Source organism: Diadema antillarum, unplaced genomic scaffold (genome assembly GCF_040938485.1).
Source record: "Diadema antillarum isolate AM-2024a unplaced genomic scaffold, OU_Dant_1.0 seq00002077_RagTag, whole genome shotgun sequence".
Classification (NCBI taxonomy): domain Eukaryota; kingdom Metazoa; phylum Echinodermata; class Echinoidea; order Diadematoida; family Diadematidae; genus Diadema; species Diadema antillarum.
The window spans coordinates 183,039-206,200 of NW_027272724.1; the positions used below are offsets into that span (position 1 = coordinate 183,039).

The following is a 23,162-nucleotide window of genomic DNA, read 5'->3' on the forward strand; positions in this document are numbered from 1 at the left end:
ACACAATTCACACCAAATCTTGCATGAATATCGCATGCAAAGTTCGATTTACCGCCTTAAATACCATGATATTTCGGGGTTTATATATTGGTTCAAATTTTGAAATAGTGGGGTATTTCAACATCAGTATGAATGTATTTTTTAATACAATTCTAAACTAAAATGTTACCCTCTTGTCTTGAACACAATGAAGACGAGATACCCTAATTCTATAAATACGTGTATAATACATCTATCCCACAAACACCTTCTCGAATATACTTGGGGACTTAGTCTCTGAACAGGTTATTGTACCTGATAAGTATTGTGAGCACACAAGAATCTTGTCTCCACTGACTTGTCGATACCACAAACAGGTTGAGATGATGTTGTGGAGGGCGGAGCGTTGTGGGTCTGGGTCTTTTCTATGCAGTGATTTGAGTGTGGCTGCCAGGTCTTTGCTGAATGAAATCTACAATAAAACACTCACATGTCATAACTTCCTAACTCACAAATAAAAAATATCATATCATAATGGTGAAAAACATGCACAATTCATTACATAGGGCCTACCATCTACATTACTGAGTCAATGACTATCAAAAGAGTATGTGCAAATACATTTCATTTTAGCATCATAATTCAATCTTTGCACTAGATGCAGTGTCAGCGGTAAATTGAGACAACAAAATGAAAACTACCTACTGCCCATTAAACAAGGAAAAGTAGAAATTACGCGGTGCGTAACATATGTCCCCGCCGGAAGTAGCATTTTGTAACAAAATGTGCAATATAGGTAAAAAATCAAGGTCAAAGGTCAAAGAAGTCAAAGGTCAAAATTCTGTGTAGAAGTTTTGAAGCCCTCACCTAGTGCCATCACATAAAGCAAATGGAATCGAAATTGGGTTAGAAATGGCGAAGGAGTAGCATTTTGTAGCCAATGTACAATATAGGTCAAAAATCAAGGTCAAAGGTCAAAGAAGACAAAGGTCAAAATTCTGTGTAGAAGTTTTGAAGCCCTCACCTAGTGCTATCACATAAAGCAAACGGAATCGAAATCGGGTTAGAAATGGCGAAGGAGTAGCATTCTGTAGCAAAATGCACAATATAGGTCAAAAATCAAGGTCAAAGGTCAAAGAAGTCAAAGGTCAAAATTCTGTGTAGAAGTTTTGAAGCCCTCAACTAGTGCCATCATATAAAGCAAACGGAATCGAAATCGGGTTAAAAATGGCGAAGGAGTAGCATTTCGTAGCAAAATGTACAATATAGGTCAAAAATCAAGGTCAAAGGTCAAAGAAGTCAAAGGTCAAAATTCTGTGTAGAAGTTTTGAAGCCCTCACCTAGTGCCATCACATAAAGCAAACGGAATCGAAATCGGGCTAGAAATGGCGAAGGAGTAGCATTTTGTAGCAAAATGTACAATATAGGTCAAAAAATCAAGGTCAAAGGTCAAAGAAGTCAAAGGTCAAAATTCTGTGTAGAAGTTTTGAAGCCCTCACCTAGTGCCATCACATAAAGCAAACGGAATCGAAATCGGGTCAGAAATGGCGAAGGAGTAGCATTTTGTAGCAAAATGTACAATATAGGTCAAAGGTCAAGGTCAAAGGTCACGACTGAAATTCTGTGTAGAAATTTCAAAGCTCCCATGTAGTGCTATCATATAAAGCAAACAGAATCAAAATTGGCTCATAAATGACAGAGAAGTAGCAAATTGAAGATTTTGATCACACACGGACGCACACACGGACACACGGACGGACGGACGGACGGACGGACGGACGGACGGACACACGGACGGACACACGGACACACACACGTACGGAGCCCGTTTCATAGTCCCCTGCTCGAACTCGTTCGGCGGGGACAACAAATGGAAACCAGTAACAAATTGAAGCTTACTTAGCTGTTTCACATACACATGTACCATTATATATTTGAAATTCTGTAGACTACTAAAAGCCATACATAAAAATTATCTACTAACCATGAACATACAAGCACATACACAGACACATCCATGAGAAGAGAGAGAGCTCACACAGAGATATGAGTTTGAATAGTATCTGACCTTTGACACAATGACCCGTTCACTCCTTCTTCCTTGTTTCTTGAGATGACAGGAAATTGGGCCAAAGTGACCCAATTTAGGGGCTACATAGTTGATTGGTGTCAACTCCTTGGCTCCCTTCATTAAGTCTGTTAGCTGGTAATGAGGGTCCTGTGACAAATATAAGATTGACATTTTTGTGTGCATATTTTTACAACTATACATACTTTATCTATCAAAGCTCAAATTTGTGGAGAAAATTGTGCACTTCTGTATTACACAGTTGCCAATACAACAAAGAAATTTGTAAACATGGCATTGCTAGATATGCCTGAGCATGGATTATACATCAAACCAGTGTAATTTTGGATGTACTATAGAATGATCCACCCCATAGTCAGATTCATTTATATCAGATGTCTGACCATTAATCATCAGGAGGCAAACCTACAATTGTACAGCAGGGCTTGGTATTAGCAGCAGTCTGGTGGCCCAGCACCACCAAATGTATATCGCCCCACCAAATATTTCTTTTGGTGACCTGATCAGGGACTTGCTAGATTCAAATGGGTTGTTACAGCATGTATGTTCCTGTGTTTTTGTGGGCCACCGTCATTTCAGATTTTAAAATCTTTATCGCGCCACCAGAGAAAAAAAAGACTAGTGTCAATCCCTACCTACAGGGAATACTTCAAAATATTTGCAGTATGCAGTCATTGAGTGAATAATAATATTACAAAGTTACCCCTTACATCCTTTTATCCACCTGGGACTACTCAATGCAGTCTGGCAGTTTGAATGGTGAAAGTTCTCTATGCAAAAGATGAGAGAAGAGAATCTGTCTAACCCTAATCCTATTCCTCGCATCAAACTAAACCTAAAACCTATCCTAACCCTAACCCTAACCCTAACCCTAACCCAAAGTCCTTGGAGAAAATAAGACAGGAGCAATTGTCGAAGAAGCAAGTGTCGTGTCACCATACTTACTTTGATTAACACCGTACATTGCATTTATAATAGGTATCTGACATTTACATTTCTAGTGGTATCTTATGAAAGAAAATATTATAACAAAACAGGATCACAAATTTATCTGGACGTACCCACAATGCCCTGCCATTCGCTTGCATCTTCTGTACTTCTGTCAGTTCAAACAGCTTCTGCAGCATTTCTACAGATGGTCTGACCACCTCGTAGGCATAGACAAATTCAAAGTCTTCATCGCCTTTCTCTTCACGCCTGTTTGAATGAATGAAAATGATAGGGACATGTATGTTAGAATGGTATGGAGTAAACATTACATCCAACTATATTGACAAATGTGACCCGCGACAACAGTTTCAGGCAAAAGTCGCAAGAGCAAATTCCCTCCTAGGCGGGGTACAAAGATCTTTACCATTATTTTTGTCGATTTGAGTTTTTTGCAGAAATCGAATCTTTGATATGTTTTCTACATCTACACTAAATTTCATAGCATAAGACTACGTTTTTCGTATCGAAAATGGAATTTTAAGCACCCTATGTTGGATCGCACTTGTCAGTTTCGAGCTTCTTTCGAACGCCGCGCCAATATCCCCAGCGTTGCTACGGCGCAGGGTCTCGCATGCGATTGGCTGGTGCGTCGCACACATTTACATAATTCGGCGTTCGGAGACACCAGTTCCAGCGTTTTGGGAATGCTTTGTCCACGCGTGCATGATTACATGCTCCATTGTTCTTTCAACTTTCAACTTTCAACTTTAATTTCACCTCCATCAAAATGAACAAAGAACTTTATGTACATTGCGTATACACGGGATATTTGTGATACAGAACAAAACTTGAAAAGGTACATAAGAAAATTATGAAAGTGAAAAGTAGATGTGATTACATCTTTGTTAAATACATAAAGCGTATAATACAAGTCAACTAAGGATGAGGATGGAAGTGGAGGGTCCCACTAAGAAGCAAAGCTTGTACGATATGGGACCCTCAGAAAAATACACAAAACATCAATATAAAACACAATAAACGAACCGATGTCAACTGACATCAAAATGATTGGGAAGAGGAAAAAGAGAGAAAAGGAAAGGAAAAAGAAGAGGAAAAAAAGAGAGGAAAAAAAGGGAGAAAAAAGAGGGAACTACAGCATGTGCCATCGTGGACGCAAGCAATCTGGATTTCATAATGTAAAATAAGTGATAAAATACAAGCTGGATTGAATGTAATGCAAAACATTTTTTATACGTAGTTATATTGGTAAGAATGCAGGAGAAAAAAAAACCACATCGTTATATTTAGAACACAGAGAGGGATATAGTTTAATAGGAGGACTTATGTAAAAAAAAATGATGACTTGACTGAGATGATAAAGGGAAACTAACTCTGTTGGATGTTGTAAAGTTTCAATAAAAATGGTTTTAATTTATTCTTAAAGGAATTCAGAGATTGAGCAGTAGTAATGTTACTGGGAAGTGAATTCCAGTACTTTGGCCCGTCGTAAATAAATGTGTTTTGAGCCAACAAAGTTCTCAGAAATGGCAAATGGAAATCATTTGATCGCCGTGTTGGATAATTATGAATGGATTGATTTCTTTGAAACATTGTTTCAAATATATTTGGGAGATTATTTTTATTATAATTATACATAAATTGTCCTAGATTAAACAAATACAAATCATTAATTTTCAATATTTTATGCTCATAAAATAGTGGGTCAGTATGGGACAAAAATGCAGTATGACATATAACACGGAGTGATTTCTTTTGCAATAAAAGTAATTTATCTAAGAATGTTTTATGTATTTCCCCACGCGAGAATACCGTAACTTAAATGTGGCAATATTAAGGATGAATATAATACGAGCAGGGACGACAAAGGAAAACAAAACTTAAGCTTATTAATTATACCAATATTACGTGAAATAATTTTACATATACTGTCAATATGAAATTTCCAGGACAGCTATAGTGGTTTAAACGATCGCTCTGTAGTGCGTGCTCTTCGTTTGGCTTTCTATCCAAACTATTCTACCACATTGTTCGACAACGGAAGTGAAACAAAAATCATGTAGCACGACATAATCGTGTGAAAAGAAAAAAAAATAGTCTACTTGTACAATGTAGTAAAAATTATGACAGCAGACTGACTCAAGGGAAGGATGATGAGAGGAAAGGAGAGGTCACATGTAACCAGTTATATTCAAATACTACACATCCAGATCACACCAAACTAACGAGTCGTACGTGTTTGTTTGTTTGTTTTGATATAATCAACACCACCGAACAAGGCAACATATGCACGGCTTGTAAAAGCAAAACATACAGGAATCGTGACCCTTGCCAGCACTGGCATTTTTCTGCCTTCAAAAGGGTCGCCAATGATAAAGTCAAATCAACAACAATGAAAAGGCGATTTGTAAATGTGTGGATTCGCCACCCGCTCCTGTTACATGCACATGGTCATGGCGTGTGGATGCCATTGCGTAATGCGTGCACCATACACAATGTACACCATACGTGCAATTATCGTATCCGTCCATCTTGAAAGACGTACTGGTAAAACAAACCCGAGCGAACCGAATTGTTTTTCGGCTCCATACGCTGAGCTTCTAGGAAGGGTGCCCGGGAAATTTGACTCTCTCAGTGAGCCAATCAGAAGGCGATGTGGTTGCTAGAGGCGGAGCTTAACATCGATTGGCACCATCATACAGATGGGCGATTCTCACCTCGCATCGCCGCTCGGACATTGTCTTTGAGTAAGAGGTGAAACTTCAAAGCCCGTTTTCTCGCAATTTTGTCAGGCTAACAACTTAAAAACTGCATATTATTTCACTTTCCATGCCCACTTATGGTCCCGAAGAATGCAATAGTGTTTTATATCAATGCAAAGCTTAGGAAATGGGCAATGTGATTCAGTGAAAAAATGAATTTTCAAAATGCCCAACTTTTGCCTGAAACCGTTGTCGCGGGTCACAAATAGGTCTCAGAAACTCTGCAACCTTAATTGGGTTCCTGTAATGTAAGAGTACTAGGTGTTTTTACAGACAAACAATTTGTCAACATGCACTGTTGAGCCCAGTCAGTAAAATTCTTCCAGGACTTTGCACATTGGTATGCATCAACAGATTCTTTCAGGTACATCATTGCGCGGGGTACATGAGTTACTGTGCCGGATACGTGATAGAAGAAATATATTTCAGAAGTCATCATTTAAGTTGGATACACTCACTAGGGAGCTTTAGATTTTTGTAGCGGGGACGTTCAGAGGGGAAAATTCCTATTCTGAGCATGCGCAGAATCGCGCATCACCTCCCGTCATCTGAGTTTCACTACACATTCTCGGCTGTTTTTACGTCCGCTCAATTCAGGATGCGGAGAGCTACTTCATGCACCGATCATATTTTATTTTTTATAGGTTGTGTCCTAACGTAATCTAAAGCTACTTTTCAGCATGATGAAGGGAGAGGGAAGAAAGTCCAACGCAAGCGTTGTCTCAAACGTCCATGCCGCAAATCTAGAGCTCCCTACTACCTTTGAAAACAGTCTAAAGCTCACTCTTATTACATCCCGTGGATTACAGCCATTCTAGAGGTAACTCATTTATCCCACTCTTCTGACTGACACAAGCCTACTAAGGACTACTCACCGCTCCTTGAAAGCCATGCAGAAAGGAACAACACATTTCTCATCTTCACAGTCCTGACTGTGCATCCAGTACTGGGCCATAATCACATTACAGACAGAACAGTAGCCCAGGTTGTCATGCTTACAGCAGTCTTCCATACAACGTTGGTATGTCCTCCCCTACGTACAGATTGTATGGACAAAAGGCATCTTAGAACAAATCATATCTGGAGGCTTTAGGAGATTGAACATCAAGTGATAATTTAAAGACAGCATGATTCCCACATACAGATATCAAGTCTACTTGATCATACTTTTAATAGTGAATACTCTTTCCTAATTGCAAGGCATTTTCTTTGGCACTCTCCACCCACTGGTATGTTCTCTCTTCTCATTAAATGTTGATCCCTCCCTCCCCACCTGTAACACACTCCCAACCCACTGGTAACACCATACACTCTCTCCTCACTTAATAATGACCTCCCTCCTCATTAGATATAACTCCCTCCAAACTGATGCTGCTCCTATCTAGTGTATAATTAATCCTTTCTGCACTTCTTATCACCTCTCTTCAGCCACTTTTCAAAATCTGGGATGTCCAGTGATCAATATACATAATCTTCTTTAAAAAGATACTTCTGAAGGGATCTAAAAAACATACAACATATTGTTATCACTTAGATCATCATCAGTTGTTGTAAATTAATTAATAAAATATGTAAGAGTTGCTTTTCTGCCCTAGTGCTGATAAAGTCTGTTTGAGAAGTTGATCCTCACCAGATAGCAGACTGCATCATTACAACGACCACCCATGGCTTGACAGTATGCCACCTTGACCAGACTATTCATCACTTCAGGGACCATCTGTTTGTCTGTGTTGATCACAATACCATGGAAATTCTGTGTGAGAAGATGATGAATGTGTAAACTTTTGAAACAGTTAAGGAAACAGGATGTTAAACTTCTTTCAACAAAGTGACAAGATTAGTTAGAGGAAGATATATTGCATACTCATTCAAATATTTTCTGGCATATATCATCAGAAAGGAATCTTAGATAAAACCTTTAAAATTGACCTATGTCATGATCTTACTGATTTTAGGTGATGTGAGATGGATATTCAAAAGAAAATGTTTATTGTAAAATGTAGATCATGTTTTTGAAATTCTTTTTGATGGGGGATGATTCCAAGCATGCCTTGTGTTATAATAATGAATGGAATTATTCAGAGTGAAATGATAGAGAAATAGTTTGGGGAAAAAACTGAGAAAATGTATGACGAAAATGGCACTCTAAAATGGTAAATATGTCCTGAACGGATAGAATTTTCACTTTAAAAATTAAATGCTTCCTGAGAGCGGAGTATGGAAAGTTGAATTCATTAAGTGAATACTATTTCTTCACATTGTGATGTATTCAATATGTTTCTTTGCATGCGTTACATAAAACCCTTCACAGCTCACAGATTAGAAGAAATAAATCACGCAAAATGAGCTTTTTAGTTCTTATCTAATAGACAAAATAAAGCAAAATGTGAAAAAACTTACTTTTTCCACTTTGTCCACAACATCTTCAACTTCCTTTCTTGGTGTATTCTCTGAAACACACATACCACCAAAAAAAGAGACAACAAACAAACAAACAATATAGAATATAAATAGAGTTGCAGGAATAGAATGGACAATCAAGCAAAGAAATTAAATATGTTATGTAATACTGAACACAAAAACAAGAAGTATCATGACAAAATGTAACAAGGGCTAAAACTAAGAATTCAAAAAAAAAAACATGACACAAGGAATTGACTATTAGACTCATAAAATGAAACAGGAAATTAAAAAAAAAAGATATTCAAGTGAAAAATGATAGAATACAGGAGAAGAGCCAAGAAGAAAGAATGTAAGAAAACTTGAGAGGAAGAAGCACTATGACACAGATCTGTGTACACAATTACAGATACACTTTAGACTCAAATGTACAACACACTATATAATCTGTTGCCATGCTATGGAAGTGTACGTGTATGTCCCAAGGTACTGCAAGAAAAAAAAAAAAAACTGCTGGTCCCGAGGACTTCATTATGATGGGAGTCCACTGTAACCTTCTATAATACAGGACAGTTTATTCCATGAAATACAAACTGTGTACACCCCACCACAAGCTGTGAGATAAGGTTTAGCCCCGGTCACACAGCACTCCACCTCCAAATCACATACGGTACAAAAAAGTTATGAAAATCTGGTGGACGTGGTTGTAAGTGGTAATTTTTTGATCAGTTTTGGTTTGGCCATGCTTTGTATGGGGTATGGCCGTTGGCAGCTGTTCCACTGCTGAAGCACTGCATAAGCTCGGCAAACCACGTCCAGCCACGTGTATGTAAGCAGAAAAATCCATTTGTCGGCGATAAGCCACTAAACACACGCGATTTCCCATGATACCAACACGTAACACGCATCAGATGACCCTGCTCTGCCCATGACAGACTGCTGAACTTTCACGTCTTTACTGCGTCTCCCTAAGTTTTAATCACTGCCAGAACACGGATTATCACTTGTGTTTCATGTGTGTTGCACGTCTTTACCACGTGTGGCGTCCGTGGTTGTCCGCGGAATAAAATTTTTGAGCAGTTCAAAACTTTTTACCGCGTCCCACGCCGTTCAGATTTTTTCCCCGCGTCCTGCCACGCCTATAAATCGACCGTAGCTCATCTTAAACTCGACATCAATGCGAACAACATCGTCTGCTTCACGGGAGACCACTTTTTGATGTGTTTTGGCCGTGATTAAGCCATAAAGCACTGTGTGACCGGGGTTTTACCTTTTGAATACATTGGAAGTCAATAAATATATGATAAATACTATAATAAACAAAGTCATACGGGAACACCGCAGTAATTCCGAAGAAATTTGCTTGAAATGTGGCTTACAAAGCACATGCAAGAAATTAAACTAAACATTTGTCCCTGTATAAAGTGAGACTCTAGAAGCAATAATGCCCAAACAAAACAAATGCATACAAATTGTATGTCCGTGTGATTATGCTGGACCTTTAAACTTAATGGAAATCTATAAAGATGTGAGACACAATGTACAGCTCTTAGAGCCCATTTATAATGCTTTTTGGATCTATAAAGGGTGGAACACTGGGGCAGCTACACTAACAATGATATGACCCCAATATCTCCATACAAGTTTTCAACAAAAGCTTGACTTGTGATCATTATCAACCATCACTGCTTTCAGAATGGATTTTGATGCCATTTCCTAGAAGTAATGAGTTTGAATATGTTGAGGGCAATGAGTATCACTTGCTGAATCGATACAGATTTTTTTAAAACTGATTTTTGATTAAGCAGGCAGTGTGAGACGTTTACAAAGAGTGAGTTGTTTTGAGTATAAATGACATGCTATTCGTCATTTGATATCAACAATTACCGATCACTAATTTGGTTCAAATTTGCATAAACTGTGTTTGTAAATAAGTCGTTACTGGTACAGGCTGTAAGTATTAGTTTGGTAGAAGGTGGTTAGTAATATGAAATATGAGATATTTACATGGATACGAAAGTACTTTAGCACAGATTCAAGCAGGCAGAGGCCATTATGAAAATATGAGCTGAACTTGTGATATCATCGAATCATAAAACAACATTCTGCCATGTGTACTTACCGGTATATTAATTAATGCACAGAATGGGGATTAAAGTTCACTTTTATCAATCTTCTCAGCCCCAATGTGCTCACTCTCTAATTAGAGATAAAATTGGACTATTCTATTATTCTCATTAATGTTACAGTCTAAATGAAATAAGAACACAATAAGGTCTTATTTAGGGCAGAGATAGAGATCAAGTTAAGATACATTGTACATTGTAGCTGTCAAGGTACTGGCTCACCTTCTGACTCACTGAAGTGTAAGGATAGATCCGTGTCAGAAAAGGATGATTCATCTGTTAAACAGTGACAATAAACATATGGCAAACATAGATTAATACTACTAAAATTGTATTTATATTGGTCACACATCACATGTCTACTCTGGAGCTGATACACATCTTGTCTGCTTCTGGTGTTAGACTCCTGTCAGTACCAACACTCACATCTTGCCTTAATCTAAGGACGAATGTATGGTCACATCCCACATATTATCTAAAACTATTCCACATGAGGGGGTGTCTTTAAATTGAAGATTGATGTAAATTTATGGTATGCCACTAAATTCCCTGTTCAGTCTTATTAGCCTTTCAGATCAACATCCATTTCAAAATGTTGAAGAGTTGGTATTTGGTGAAGGTAAGGATTGGTCTTTTAACTTTTTACAAGATATCAAGAAACCTCTAATGCAATAGTACAGAGCATATCATTCTAAGAGGAATTTGAAGTTTATTTGAAAAAAATGGTTTTGGAGTGGCTGAGACATCCAAAAATAAAGTAAAACAGAGCAATCATAATAAAAGGTGGGTCCTGTTTTGGATATCTCTGCCATTTCACAACCAATTTTCATCAAATAAATATTGAAATCCTCTTGGAATTACGTGCTATTTCACACTTCATATGAGATTTCTTATCATCTCATCAGAAAATGTTAGAAACCTAAAGTTGGGGCTCAACCAAAACTACAGATATGATCCCATTAATATTCGCTGAAAATTTTGTCACCTATTATATTTTGTATATTAATGGCTGCATGAAAAAAGTCTCCACAATTTTCATTTTCATCAGGAATGAGAAGAACAACCTTGAAGACACACACAGCATACCATAACTTTCAAGATCAACCAGAAACTTTTTGTAAAACACCCTACAGGAGGTGGATTCAGCGCAGAGTGATCATAAAATCTTGGTCTTTTTACTCTAATTGGAATCAAATCACCTAACAGAAATGATGAAGTATTTGTGGCTCCCTTGGTCATGATATCATATAATGACTCGTGCCTCTGTGTCATGTCAAAATATAGAGCAATGTCTTACCAGTGACAGTGACAGAGAAGTTTAGCTCATCAGCAACCTCAGGCATAGAGCCATCTAGGAAGAAATCCTTTTCAGCATTCAGATCCTGAAGATTTATGTTTTCCAGCATTCCCTGAAGAGCTGGGTTGTTTAGGATAGCCTGGTGCATTACAGGAGGATCCCATATTTCATCGTCACCTTGGAGACCTTTTTTCAAACTACCAATGACTTGCCTGGAGTTCTCAGCATCTGATAATAAGTTCGTCATGGTGACGTGTACTGCTGTCTCTTGCCACACCCTCTCCTCACTGCCATACCCACTACTGTGCTGCTGTGTCTTCTCAGAAGAGAATCGTCGAACCATATCTCTTTTAACATTTGTGAGGCTTGATTCATAGTTCTCTGTGCTCGACTGGGAACGTTGCAATGGAGGTCGCAGGAGGCTGCGTGTAGTGTCTTTCTTGCCATTCTCAGACCTCCTGGCAGCTGCACCTTTCTTGGATGAGATGAGTCCACATGAGCTTGACAACCGGTCATCATTCTTTGCTTCCTCATCACAAACAGGTGGCAGTGCATCAGACACGTCTTGAGATCGTTTCCTTGGCCACACAAGACCACAGGAGCTGGAGAGGCGATCCTCACTCCCATAGGCAGAGTCAAACTCTGATTCATCTTCTTCAATCATCCAGGGACAATCTGTGATTGCATCTTGTCTCTTGAGTACAGAAGACCTGGTGTACCCATTCTTCTTCAATATTTCTGGATGTTGTCTCAAGCTTACATTATTGTTATTATTGTAATGTGATATGGCTATCTCCTCCATGGTTATTAAGGTCTTTTGTTGAGATGGTAAAATCTGCAAAATCAAAACATAAAGAGAACTGTTTTATGACCACCAGATCCATTTTACTAAAGGTCAGAAATTGTTTCTGGTTCAGTACAAAATTTCTTAATAAGATCTGGTTAAAGAAGAATGATTATCAAGATTCATGCTAAAGGGCGTAAAAATCCTTTCATGTGACAATGTATATAATTCACTCGTAATTTAGCGCCGTGTGAACACAATAATCACCAAGTTTGTGAGTTAGCATGAACCTCGCTTCTCATTCGCATCTGGATCAACCTCCAGCTGCGCTATTTGGTATGGTCATAAGGTCATCTAGCAAAGACTCTGCACTTCCAGAGTAATCATCGAGTGGGATTCGCTCGTAAGTTGTAACTTAAAGTTTAGGTGTGTGTAGGAACCTGCATCATGAATTCACGGGTGGAGCTAATCATCTATTTAAGTTTTTGATCTAAACCTCAAGTTTGGCAACTGTGTGTGAACATAACTTATAACTTTCCACAGTTTGTGCTTTCTTTCCAATATTTAGATTGGTTTAGGAGAGTCCATTTGAAATGAGTTTATCATTTTAAGGCTTAAGTCTTCTCTTTCGGAATTGGCTCTTAACTAAAAAAATCCATGTCTGGTGACTTTTTGTTGGTTCAGTGACACAGGGTCACAAATAGCAATTGTACATCAGGGAATTAATGTCCGTAATCCACATGAACTATTCCAAGTTCGTATGGGTAAGGGTTTATACTATCAAAAATAAAGTGTGAAATTTGCAGAGAATGTACAAGTATGAGCAGATTAGTACCCTTGCAGCAACTCATGAATGCATTTGCTATTGTCTGCTATTGTGATGTATGCTAAATTAGCCCACGCCAAGCAGTAAAAATTGCGTGCAGTAACTATAGCAGAGCTGCGCTACTTTTACGATGACCCATGCACTCACGAACTCGGCCACATAAGAGATAACTACCATGGTAATTGAATGTGTGCTCCAGCAGAGGGCATGGCCACAGTAATTGTTACCTTGACCGTGCAAGGAATTTTGGCCCGAGCCCTGCGCTGCTATCGTTTATAAACTCTTTGATCGGCCCGAGCTTGGTCCCGTGCATGGTGCTAGTTTCAGCAGCCCTTAAATAGTGCGCTCCTGGTGCAGGCCACTTTGGCCCGAGCCAGGGGAGTTACTGGTTGGATGAAGCTTGTGCAATTGAGTAATTTGCAAATCGGGGGAGTCTCACATGTCAAAGATAGGCCCATTTACACTTGCTTGGAAAAATCACGATTTTTCTAAAATCGCGACATTTGGGTGCAAGTTGCTAAGCAACTACACCCAAACGCCCTCGAAACATCGGCAGAAAAATCGCCAGCCAAAGTGCGATTTTTTGAAACATCGCGAAGTTTGAGGCGAAGTTAGCGAGTGTAAACCCAAGCTGCAGAAATATCGCTATTTTTCATCATGTGACTTTCGGTATCAGATTGCTCCAGGAGTTTACGCGCGCTCCCATCCCTCTTTAGGACGTGTAGAGAGTACGTCGGTCACTGGCCAGAGTACTAAGTACACGGTACAGTGTACAGGTCTAAACGGCCGATCCTCGATCGGCTCGTGGTCTCTCACCTCACTCTCCCTGATGAAACTATACGTGAAAACTACTACTAGTAGCAAACCTGAAGTTCTCAAACCACGTATCATCACCCCCATGACGACTTAACAAAATAATGTTCTCCCAGAAATGCGGTGATTGTGGGAGTGCCTATACTGCTCTCGATATACGTTGTTTGTGGAATACAGGAGTACGTAACAAGTGTGAGTTCTTGCTGTCCCCTGATAAAATACCAGTCCTAACAAGTCCTACTTCTCATGCACTTTCGTCATATCGGCAAAATTTCATGATCCTCCTGAATGCTGCTGTCATCAACTTTTCCATACTTAGATGAAGTTTTACACACCTACTACGTACGTGATCTAATATAGCAAGCTATATAGTTTTACCATAAGTAAACAGTCTCGAGAAGCACAAATTTATGTGTGCATTGGTGCATTGTACTGATAAAATGCCCTGGCTCAACGTTCCAACCAGCTAGCTGTGATCAAAATATATATGTACATGTACTGCACTGCAGTGAAAACGAACAGAATAGCGCGCGCTTCCACTCCGCTACCGTGTTGAAAAGAGGTACAAATTGTAAATTACGCATGCGCACTACCGACCAAAAAATTGTGATGTTTCGTGAAGCTCAAACTTCGCATGCTTTTGCGCAAGTGCAAACGGTGGAACCAAAATATCGCGATTTTAAAAATCGCGATGTTACAGTGTAGTAAGTGTAAATGCGGCTAGGGTTCAAGCTTCCTTTATCAATGAAAGGACATATTATAGCATTTTGCTTTTGATAGAACACCAAAACTGCCCAGGCCTTTGGTGTGTAATGGGGATCTATCAATTCAAGAACTCTTCTTAGCATGGCTGCATAGGGAGAATTCATTGGGGAATTCCACATACATTGTACAGCTGTAATTCGATCTCGTATAGCCACAGAAGAAATGCATAGAGAATCCCACCACCACTTCCTTTACCTACCCGCTTTTTTTTTTCTTTTGACAAGGGGGAAAAAAGTAGCAAAGAAAAGGTAGAGGGTTTTTTTATTAAAAGAGGAGAAATCATAGCAACTGATTAATGACACATCACATCAGATAGATATCTACACTCTGAAATACAATTATAATCACTTTTTTTTTCATATTTAGCCTTCAGAAGGATTAAGCTCCAGAAGATTTGACAAAATGTCAACTATTCAGACATTCCTATGCAAAATACAAGCAAATATAACAATGGAAACATAACAATTTTTTTTTTGTCACCCATGCAAGACCAAAGTTACACGTAAGCACCCTTCAATGAAAAAAAAATGACCACATAGAACAAGTAACACTGGGCAGAAGAATGCTAAAACTTGTAAATGCTTGAACTCAAGAAAATCTGTGAATAAAGCAGGAGACATACAGCTATGGCAGGAGAAATTCAAACTCAAGCAGGAGAATGGGAAATTTTGAGAAAATGCTCCAAAGTGGGTGCTCATCCACTGAAAGCATCTGAGTAGGAGCCTATGGGAGCACTTCAACTATTCACCACATAATGAAAATTATACGTTTTCAGAAAGATTTTTATTCTTACTCGGAAACTGTCCAGTGGTTTCATGGAGATTATATGACACAAAATGAAGTACAATGGCATTTTATCACAGAGTACTCAAATGTGGTGCCGAAGCCATTTGTTGCCATGGAAACTAAACAACCTCATAAAGAATGAATACAAGTGCCGGTGAACACAACTGTTCCTATAACAATGCTTGTAACCGGTTCCAACCCACTGCCTGGTGCCTTTGTTGTTAGAATTGGTTGTTTTTTGAACCAGTACTAACCTACTATAAAAAAAAAAAAGACTAAAAAAAAAACACACACACAAGTCACTTGTTTCATGTGGGGTAGGGAATCACGATCCATTCTCAATGATTCACCTGTATAGATTCTACAAGGAAGTGCACAAACTATCTACAAAACTAATCTGTAAGGGGAAAAAAATAGCAAGTTAGATACAGTATGCAACAAAAGTATGGACAGATCATACTAACATTCTGAGTGACATGAAGGCAGAGCATGATGGTCAACTTCTAAACAAACCGGATTAAAAAAAAAAATGAAATAAAATAAAATAAAAAGCACACCGACCTCAAGTTAATGCTGAGACTATAATGCATGTATGCAACATTTTATCAGGGAGAGTCAAAGTTCAGTGGCAGACATGGAAAAACCCAAAACAAAGAGGAAGCAAGAATCTCCAATGAGGAAGTGTGATATTAAATCATTTTGCTGCTGACTTTCTTCCCCTTATCAGGGGGGATTGCAATACCAGTTGCAATTTTATCTTAGCTCCAACATTCGAAAGTTGCATACTACTCATTACCAGGAGATATTAATGTGTTCATGCATCAAACACTGGTGAGTCTACCAACAACGATAGGTATTAATTATATACTATCACGTGAACTTAACCATAACATTTTTTCTTTCCTTCCCATATTTTCCACACTTTTTGTCCTCATGCCATCACACATCTTTTCAAAAAGGCAGTTGAAATGTGGGGCTACATTGTATGCTTGAACTAGAAATGTCGCTATGGCGACTGGTATGCCTCCGCCATAATGCATGATTCTCCTAATAGGTCTATAGTACATGTGGACAATGTGTGATTACATTTTCACAAAATTGGCAAAATATTAAAATGACATGTTTGTCACAAATGTATTAAATGTTTACCTTCCTTGACCTATGTTTAATTGGATGAATAGGAGAGCATGTATTTGGGGATTTAAGAACTTTAACTTGACTTTGACCATTTCATAAGTTTATGCACTGAGTAATTTTCAAGGTATGGAGAAAAAGCGCAATTTCTGTATTGAACAGTAAATTGTTATCATTTTCATCTGGCCTTTGATTTATAAGAGAAGCACTGTCAGGCAGAACATACATAAATTCAGCATGTACTAAGTTTCAAGATAACTTGAGCCACTTCCGAGATATGGAGAAAAAAGTAAGTTCAGCACGTTCACTTGATCTTTGACCTTTTGACCTTTGACCTTCTTGGCAAAAAAAAAAATCCCAGAGAATCTCTATTGGGTTAGACATGCATACATCAAGTTTAAAAAAAAAAAATATCCTGCTGGCATTGCATAAATATAAGGAAAATAGTAAGATTTTGAAGTATTGCCCTTGACCTTTGACCCCTGACCTTTGACCCCATGAACCCTAAATTCCCTAGATAACCACTGCCAGTCAGTAGATGCATATACACTATGTTCCATGAAGATACCTTGAACAATTTCCAAGATACAGAGAAAAAAGTGAAATTTTAACATTTTACTTGACCTTTTGACCTTTGACCTTTTGACCTCATGACCCCAAACTTTCACCAGAGAATCTTAATTGGGTAGTACATGTATACACTAAGTTTCAAGAAAATATCTTCAGGCATTGCATAGATATGGGGGAAATAGTGCAATTTTAAGCATTTGACCTTGACCTTTTGACCTTTGACCTTGAGCATGTGCACCCAAAAGTTGATAGGCACAACTTCACCCCCTAATACACATACATGCCAAGTTTCATTAGGATACCTCAAAAGGTTTTGGTAGTTACCCTGTCCACAAAATTCATTACGGACGCACGGAAGGACGGACGGACGGAAGGACGGACGGACGGAAGGACGGACGGACGGAAGGACGGACGGACGGAAGGACGGACGGACGGAAGGACGGACGGACGGACGGAAGGACGGAAGGACGGACGGACGGACGGACGGACAACCCGAAAACATAATGCCTCCGGCACCACTTCGTGGCGGAGGCATAAAAACGTTACCATGCATCTTTACTCTGCTACAATATACTGCAGATACAGATCAACATTTTTTTTTTCTGGTTTGGCTTTTTTCTTCAGCATGATTTCATGATGATGTTCGGTCACATCCTGGTAAGAGCATTAACTGTTTTCTATAAACAAGGCTTGACACTAATTTTTTTGTCTGGTGGCCCTTTCTGTGCCACTGAAATCTTTAAATCTGAAGTTTGGTGTCCCCAAAAGATATGTAGTGGCCCCAAAATAAAAGCAAAAGTAACTACATGTAGAAAAGCACTCTGAGAGCGCAGACTTCCGCCAAGCAGCTATACACTTGTACCACCAATGATCTTGCTCTTCCACAGAGATCAGTGATTTCCACTCATACCTACGCATGCTGAAAAATCGCCCGATTTCCCAATATAAAAGCCTTTGTTACGTCATAATCCCTCTGCTGCGCAGCGCGCCTTGCCCTAGCAGAAATAGAGCACGCACTTTTGCGCTTATGAAAACCTCAAAAATGCACAGCTTGAACTCCTAGTTCATTGACCCTATGTGCCAAAATATCAAAATCCTTCAAAAAAAACCATACGAAATCTCCAGATCACTACCAAAATTTAACCATCTGTTCCTTGTGTCATTCTCAACCTTTCCTGCAAGTTTCATCCAAATCCGTGTGCAAGTTTTTGAGTTATTTTGTACACAGGCAAACAAACACACAGTAACGTAAACATAACCTCTTCCCTTGGCGGAGGTAACAGTCCATTTTGAATCTTAGTTGTCCAATCAGGCCATCAAAAGATAAATTTGGTGGCCAGACATCATTTTAGTGGCCCTGGGCCACCACTAGAGCCTTGATGAATATTAAAGAAGGAAAACCTCCTACATCTACATACATTGGTCAGGACTGTAATTTTATCTCTAGGTTTGATCTCTAGAGCACTATGGCAAACTGGAAGGAAATGAGGCTATGAAAGCACTCATTTCAGGAAGTTTTTCAGGCCCAGTATGAGGACGAAAGAGCACTATCAACACAATTATCTCCGGACAAGAATGCTAGGGAAATATGTGTTCACCTTCATATCACAACATTTATGAATCAAACTAATAGAGCTTTCATCCAGGTAAATGATGACATCATTGCTAAGCTTTTATAATGTATGTCAGCCGAATGAACATCATACACTTTATTCTTATAAAGTGTTTTTTTTTTTGCCTGCTGTCCTATTTGTCAACTACCCCATTCCCACCCCCCCCCCCCCACACACACACACACAACACACACACTCAAACTAGGAAAAAAAGATTATTTCATTCTGGTGCTTGAAAACATCTCAGTTTTGTATGGGGGAGGGCTGATTGGGTTATAGCTCGTTATTCCGAAGGTTCGTTAATTCTGAAGGCTCTTTATTCCTAAGATTCGTTATTCCGAAGGTTCATTGTTCCGAATTTCATTTACGGATTAACCAATCTTCGGAATAACGAACCTTCGGAATAACGCCACAAATTTTCGGATTAACAGACCCTTTTTCATTTTCAGATTAACGAACCTCTAGGTATAGGGAATTTGCGTGTTTCGGATTAACGACCCTTCGGAATAACGAACCTTCGGAATAGCAAACCTTCGGAATAACGAACAGCACCCGCTGATTTGAGGGGTAATTTCTGGTCTCCACTTCAGTACAGTCTTCCTGATATCTGTAAACAGCAAGGCATTGTGACAGACAATAATGTCCATATCATCAGCTTTATTTCATCATTAACGTATGAAGCCATCTTGAAATAGGAGATCAGTACACTTTTATATTTTGATAGCCTCTGATGGGCCTTGACTAACAAGAGAATATTAATTTTTACAGCCGTACTTACAGGTTTAAAAAATATTTCAAGCCAATCCAGCCACTTTCCATTTTAGAAAGTTTGAAACCCTGAAAGCAAAAGTTTGTCACATGAGTATTTTTGCTCAATTCACAAATTGGCAGTTTGCTGTTCAAGAGGTTTGTCCTTTACAATGAGCACTGCTCTGTTATTCTGCTGGTTTCTTGTTTGCCAAATGAACAGTGTGATCACAGGATAAAACTTGATGAGGCATAGCATAGCTTGACCTTGTAAATTTACATGACAGGAAATCCTGCACAGAATCAATAACTAGGGCCTATTTATTGATTCTGTGCAGGACTTCCTGTCATGTATATTTACAAGGTCAAGCTATGCTATGCCTCATCAAGTTTTATCCTGTGATCACACTGTTCAGGCCTAAGGCCTTTATTCTGAAACTACGATAGTGTGAAAAAAATAAACCCCCACTGGAGGATCAATATTGATTTGAAACCCAAACAAATAACTGGGGCAGTTTTCTTGGGTCACCAGCTAAAGACTACTCAAATCATTTGTCCACACTTCATCCTACACTGTACATCATTAGGGGTATTCACACTGGCACTAAATATCTGTATTTTTTACACACTTCAGTTTCTCATCAGCAGTTGCTGGGCAACTATATTAGGAAGCTTTAGATTTGCTGCACGGACGTTTGAGACGACGCTTGAGCTGGACGTTCTCTTCCCTGCGTCGTGCTGAAAAGTAGCTTTAGATTATGCTGGGCAGCAACGTACAGTGTATAAAAAATAAAATGGCGCCCCCATGTGATCGGTACATCAAGTAGCACTCTACGTTGTGAACTGAGCGGACGTAAAAATAGTCCAGAACGCGTAGTGAAAGCTCAGGTGCGCGAGCTATAAATAGATTGCGTCTGATACACGATTCTGCGCATGCTCAGACCAGGTGTTTTTCCCTCTGAACATCCCCGTCGCAAAAATCTAAAGCTCCCTATCGTACTAGTATTCGACCAATAAACCAAAATCGAAAAGCCCTCCTCAGTGATGTTTCTTAAAACTAAGAAGTTTTATTCAGTTTTGTTTTGTTTCATTTAGTTTTCTGCAAGTGTAAATGCTTGCTCTCGGTACACCAATTGTTGCTTAGAGTTTTCTTTGGGTTTTTTTTTGTGTGTGTGTGTGTGTTTTGCTTATGTTTTGTTTTGTCTTGACTGTTTTTTGTATGTTTGTTTTGTTTTGTTTTGTGTTTTGATCATGTAACATCCATCCTGCTTGGTGGGGGGGGGGGGGGGGGGGGGGTCTTGCTATGTGTGAGACTAACTAGGACATTACAGTATTTACCACAGTATGGTATAGAGCTCAGTGAATTGAGAGCTGCACTACTGCCCCTTGATGTAAACCCTACAATTATACCTTTGGACTTTAAATAGAAATACCAGTAACATATAATCGGGCATTGGAATCAAAGCATTACGAGTACACAACACTCTTGCCAAATCAGGACTCTCATGCCAACAAGTTGATCAGCAAGTTTCTTACATGGCGGCACAGCTACGCAGTTACATGTTGAATTTCTATACCGGAATGTGGTGGAGCGCCTTAAGACACGACAGTTGCTCCTGCGACAATTGCTCCGATCTTATTTTCTCCAAGGACAATATGGTTAGGGAATAGGATGGTAATGGGGTTTTAGGTATAGTTTGATGTGAGGATTTTTAGGATAAAGGTTTAAAAGGTTTAATATGTTCGCAGGTAGAATTTATAATTGGCTAGTGTGCAGATATTCATGGGAGCAAATTGACGCAGGAACAAATGTCATGGAACCAATAACCCAACTAGACCCGGAATTTGTCAAGACTGACAAATTAGGTGATCCGATCTTTTGAAAATCAATGATATGAGTTTTGATCCCAATATAGGCATGACTATACAGGTTTCATCTGTGTTTAGGGATATTGGCTGTTTGATGTTTGGATACTCATTTTGAAAAGGGAGTCAGGTCTGCCATATGGTACCAAATTCCGTTCACACTATAACGAAGATACAGAATGAAGTATATTTGAGCATTGAGCCCACTTTGCACAGCCAAGATGGCATCTGAACAAAAAGTGATTACTTTGTGAAATGATCGATGTGACATGGTCTTTGCGTGTGCAAAATATGGGAAAGATCATGTATTCACCAAGATACAGGATGAAACATTTATGACCTTTGACCCTAATTTACATACCCAAGATGGTGTCTGATCAAGTAGTTGTTATTTTATGAAATAATGTACGTAACATGATCTAAACATGTGCAAAATATGGGGGTGATAGGGGCTATTTTTCTTGAGTTATTGCAAAGAAATCTGGAAAAAGAAAGAAATATGAAAATACATCGAAGATAGGGGATAGCGCAAAGTCTCAGCTACAACATATTAAAATCTGGGAGAAATTCACCGAAGGGTAACTGAGCTACTGCTCGATAAAGACAATCATGTCAATTTTCACATCTAGAAAAATTCCCTCCCATAGAGATAACACGTCATAACGAAGATAAAGAAAGAAGTACATATGACCTTTGACCCCGATCTGCACAGACAAGATGGCATCTGAGCAAAAAGTGGTTATTTTGAGAAATGATCCTTGTAACACGGTCTTAACGTGTGCAAAATATGGGAAAGATAGGACATGTATTCACCAAGATACAGGATGAAACATTTATGACCTTTGACTCTAATTTACATTACCAAGATGGCGTCTGATGAAGTAGTTGTTATTTTATTAAATAATGTACGTGACATGAACTATACATGTGCAAAATATAGGGCTGATAGGGCTTGTTTTTCTTGAGTTATTGCAAAGAAAGTTGCAAAAAGAAAGGAATATGAAAATATATCAAAGATAGGCTTTGATTTCAACCAAGTTTTTGGACATGATCCCGATACCGTATGAAAAAATGAAGGGCACACTCCCGATAGCCCAAAGTCTCAGCTACAACATATTAAAATCTTAGAGAAATTCACAGAAGCATAGGTGAGCTAGTGCTCGAAAAAGATAGTCATGTCAATTTTCATTTCCAGAAAAACTGCACTCCCATTAAGATAACACGTAAACTGGTCAAATTTGACAAGATTACTTTCAATCCATTTTTACGAGGTGATGCCGTCATCTAATCAAAATGTTGTTAATATAATAATGAAAGAGCATTTAGTAAGCTACAACATACTGAAATTTGGGTGAAAATTGGCAAAGGATAAGTGAGATACGCTCGAGTGAACTTGAAATTTGATGACGTCATTTTGAAAATTTACTTTTTTTATTTTATTAAGAAATTTGATATCTTTTAATCATTTTTCCAGCATCGCCAACCCATGAAATGACATGTATAACTCATCAGCTTTCAGAATATGTACAGAAAATGAGGGGTCACCGTCCATCCTGGCGAGTAAAATCGCATTTAAAATTGGCAGTTTTTTGGCATAGTTGCCCTGTATATCGCCATTGACGCGCACGCGGAATTTCAACTTTGCCGGGCCCGTATG

At 38.8% G+C, this 23,162-nt stretch overlaps 1 protein-coding gene across 1 annotated transcript; it reads right to left on the reverse strand.

Annotated features, from left to right (window-relative positions):
* Positions 1-2,178: 2,178 nt before the first annotated feature.
* On the reverse strand, positions 2,179-11,857 carry LOC139713857 (uncharacterized). Its single transcript, XM_071625561.1, has 7 exons — positions 11,602-11,857; positions 10,527-10,580; positions 8,179-8,228; positions 7,409-7,531; positions 6,654-6,811; positions 3,134-3,265; positions 2,179-2,197 (listed from the first exon to the last, which is right to left on the reverse strand). Exons 1-7 carry the CDS (start codon positions 11,846-11,848, stop codon positions 2,179-2,181), a joined length of 783 nt encoding a protein of 260 aa, XP_071481662.1. The 5' UTR covers positions 11,849-11,857.
* Between the last annotated feature and the right edge of the window lie 11,305 nt (positions 11,858-23,162).

Bases quoted from the DNA above. Each gene is read 5' to 3' on its own strand.
- LOC139713857 (XM_071625561.1), bottom strand. From the start codon at position 11,848: ATGACGAACTTATTATCAGATGCTGAGAACTCCAGGCAAGTCATTGGT. The intron at 10,581-11,601 runs GTAAGACATTGC...ACTGTTTAACAG, and splicing joins CTTCTCTGTCACTGTCACTG to ATGAATCATCCTTTTCTGAC. The intron at 8,229-10,526 runs GTGAGCCAGTAC...TGTGTGTTTCAG, and splicing joins ACACTTCAGTGAGTCAGAAG to AGAATACACCAAGAAAGGAA.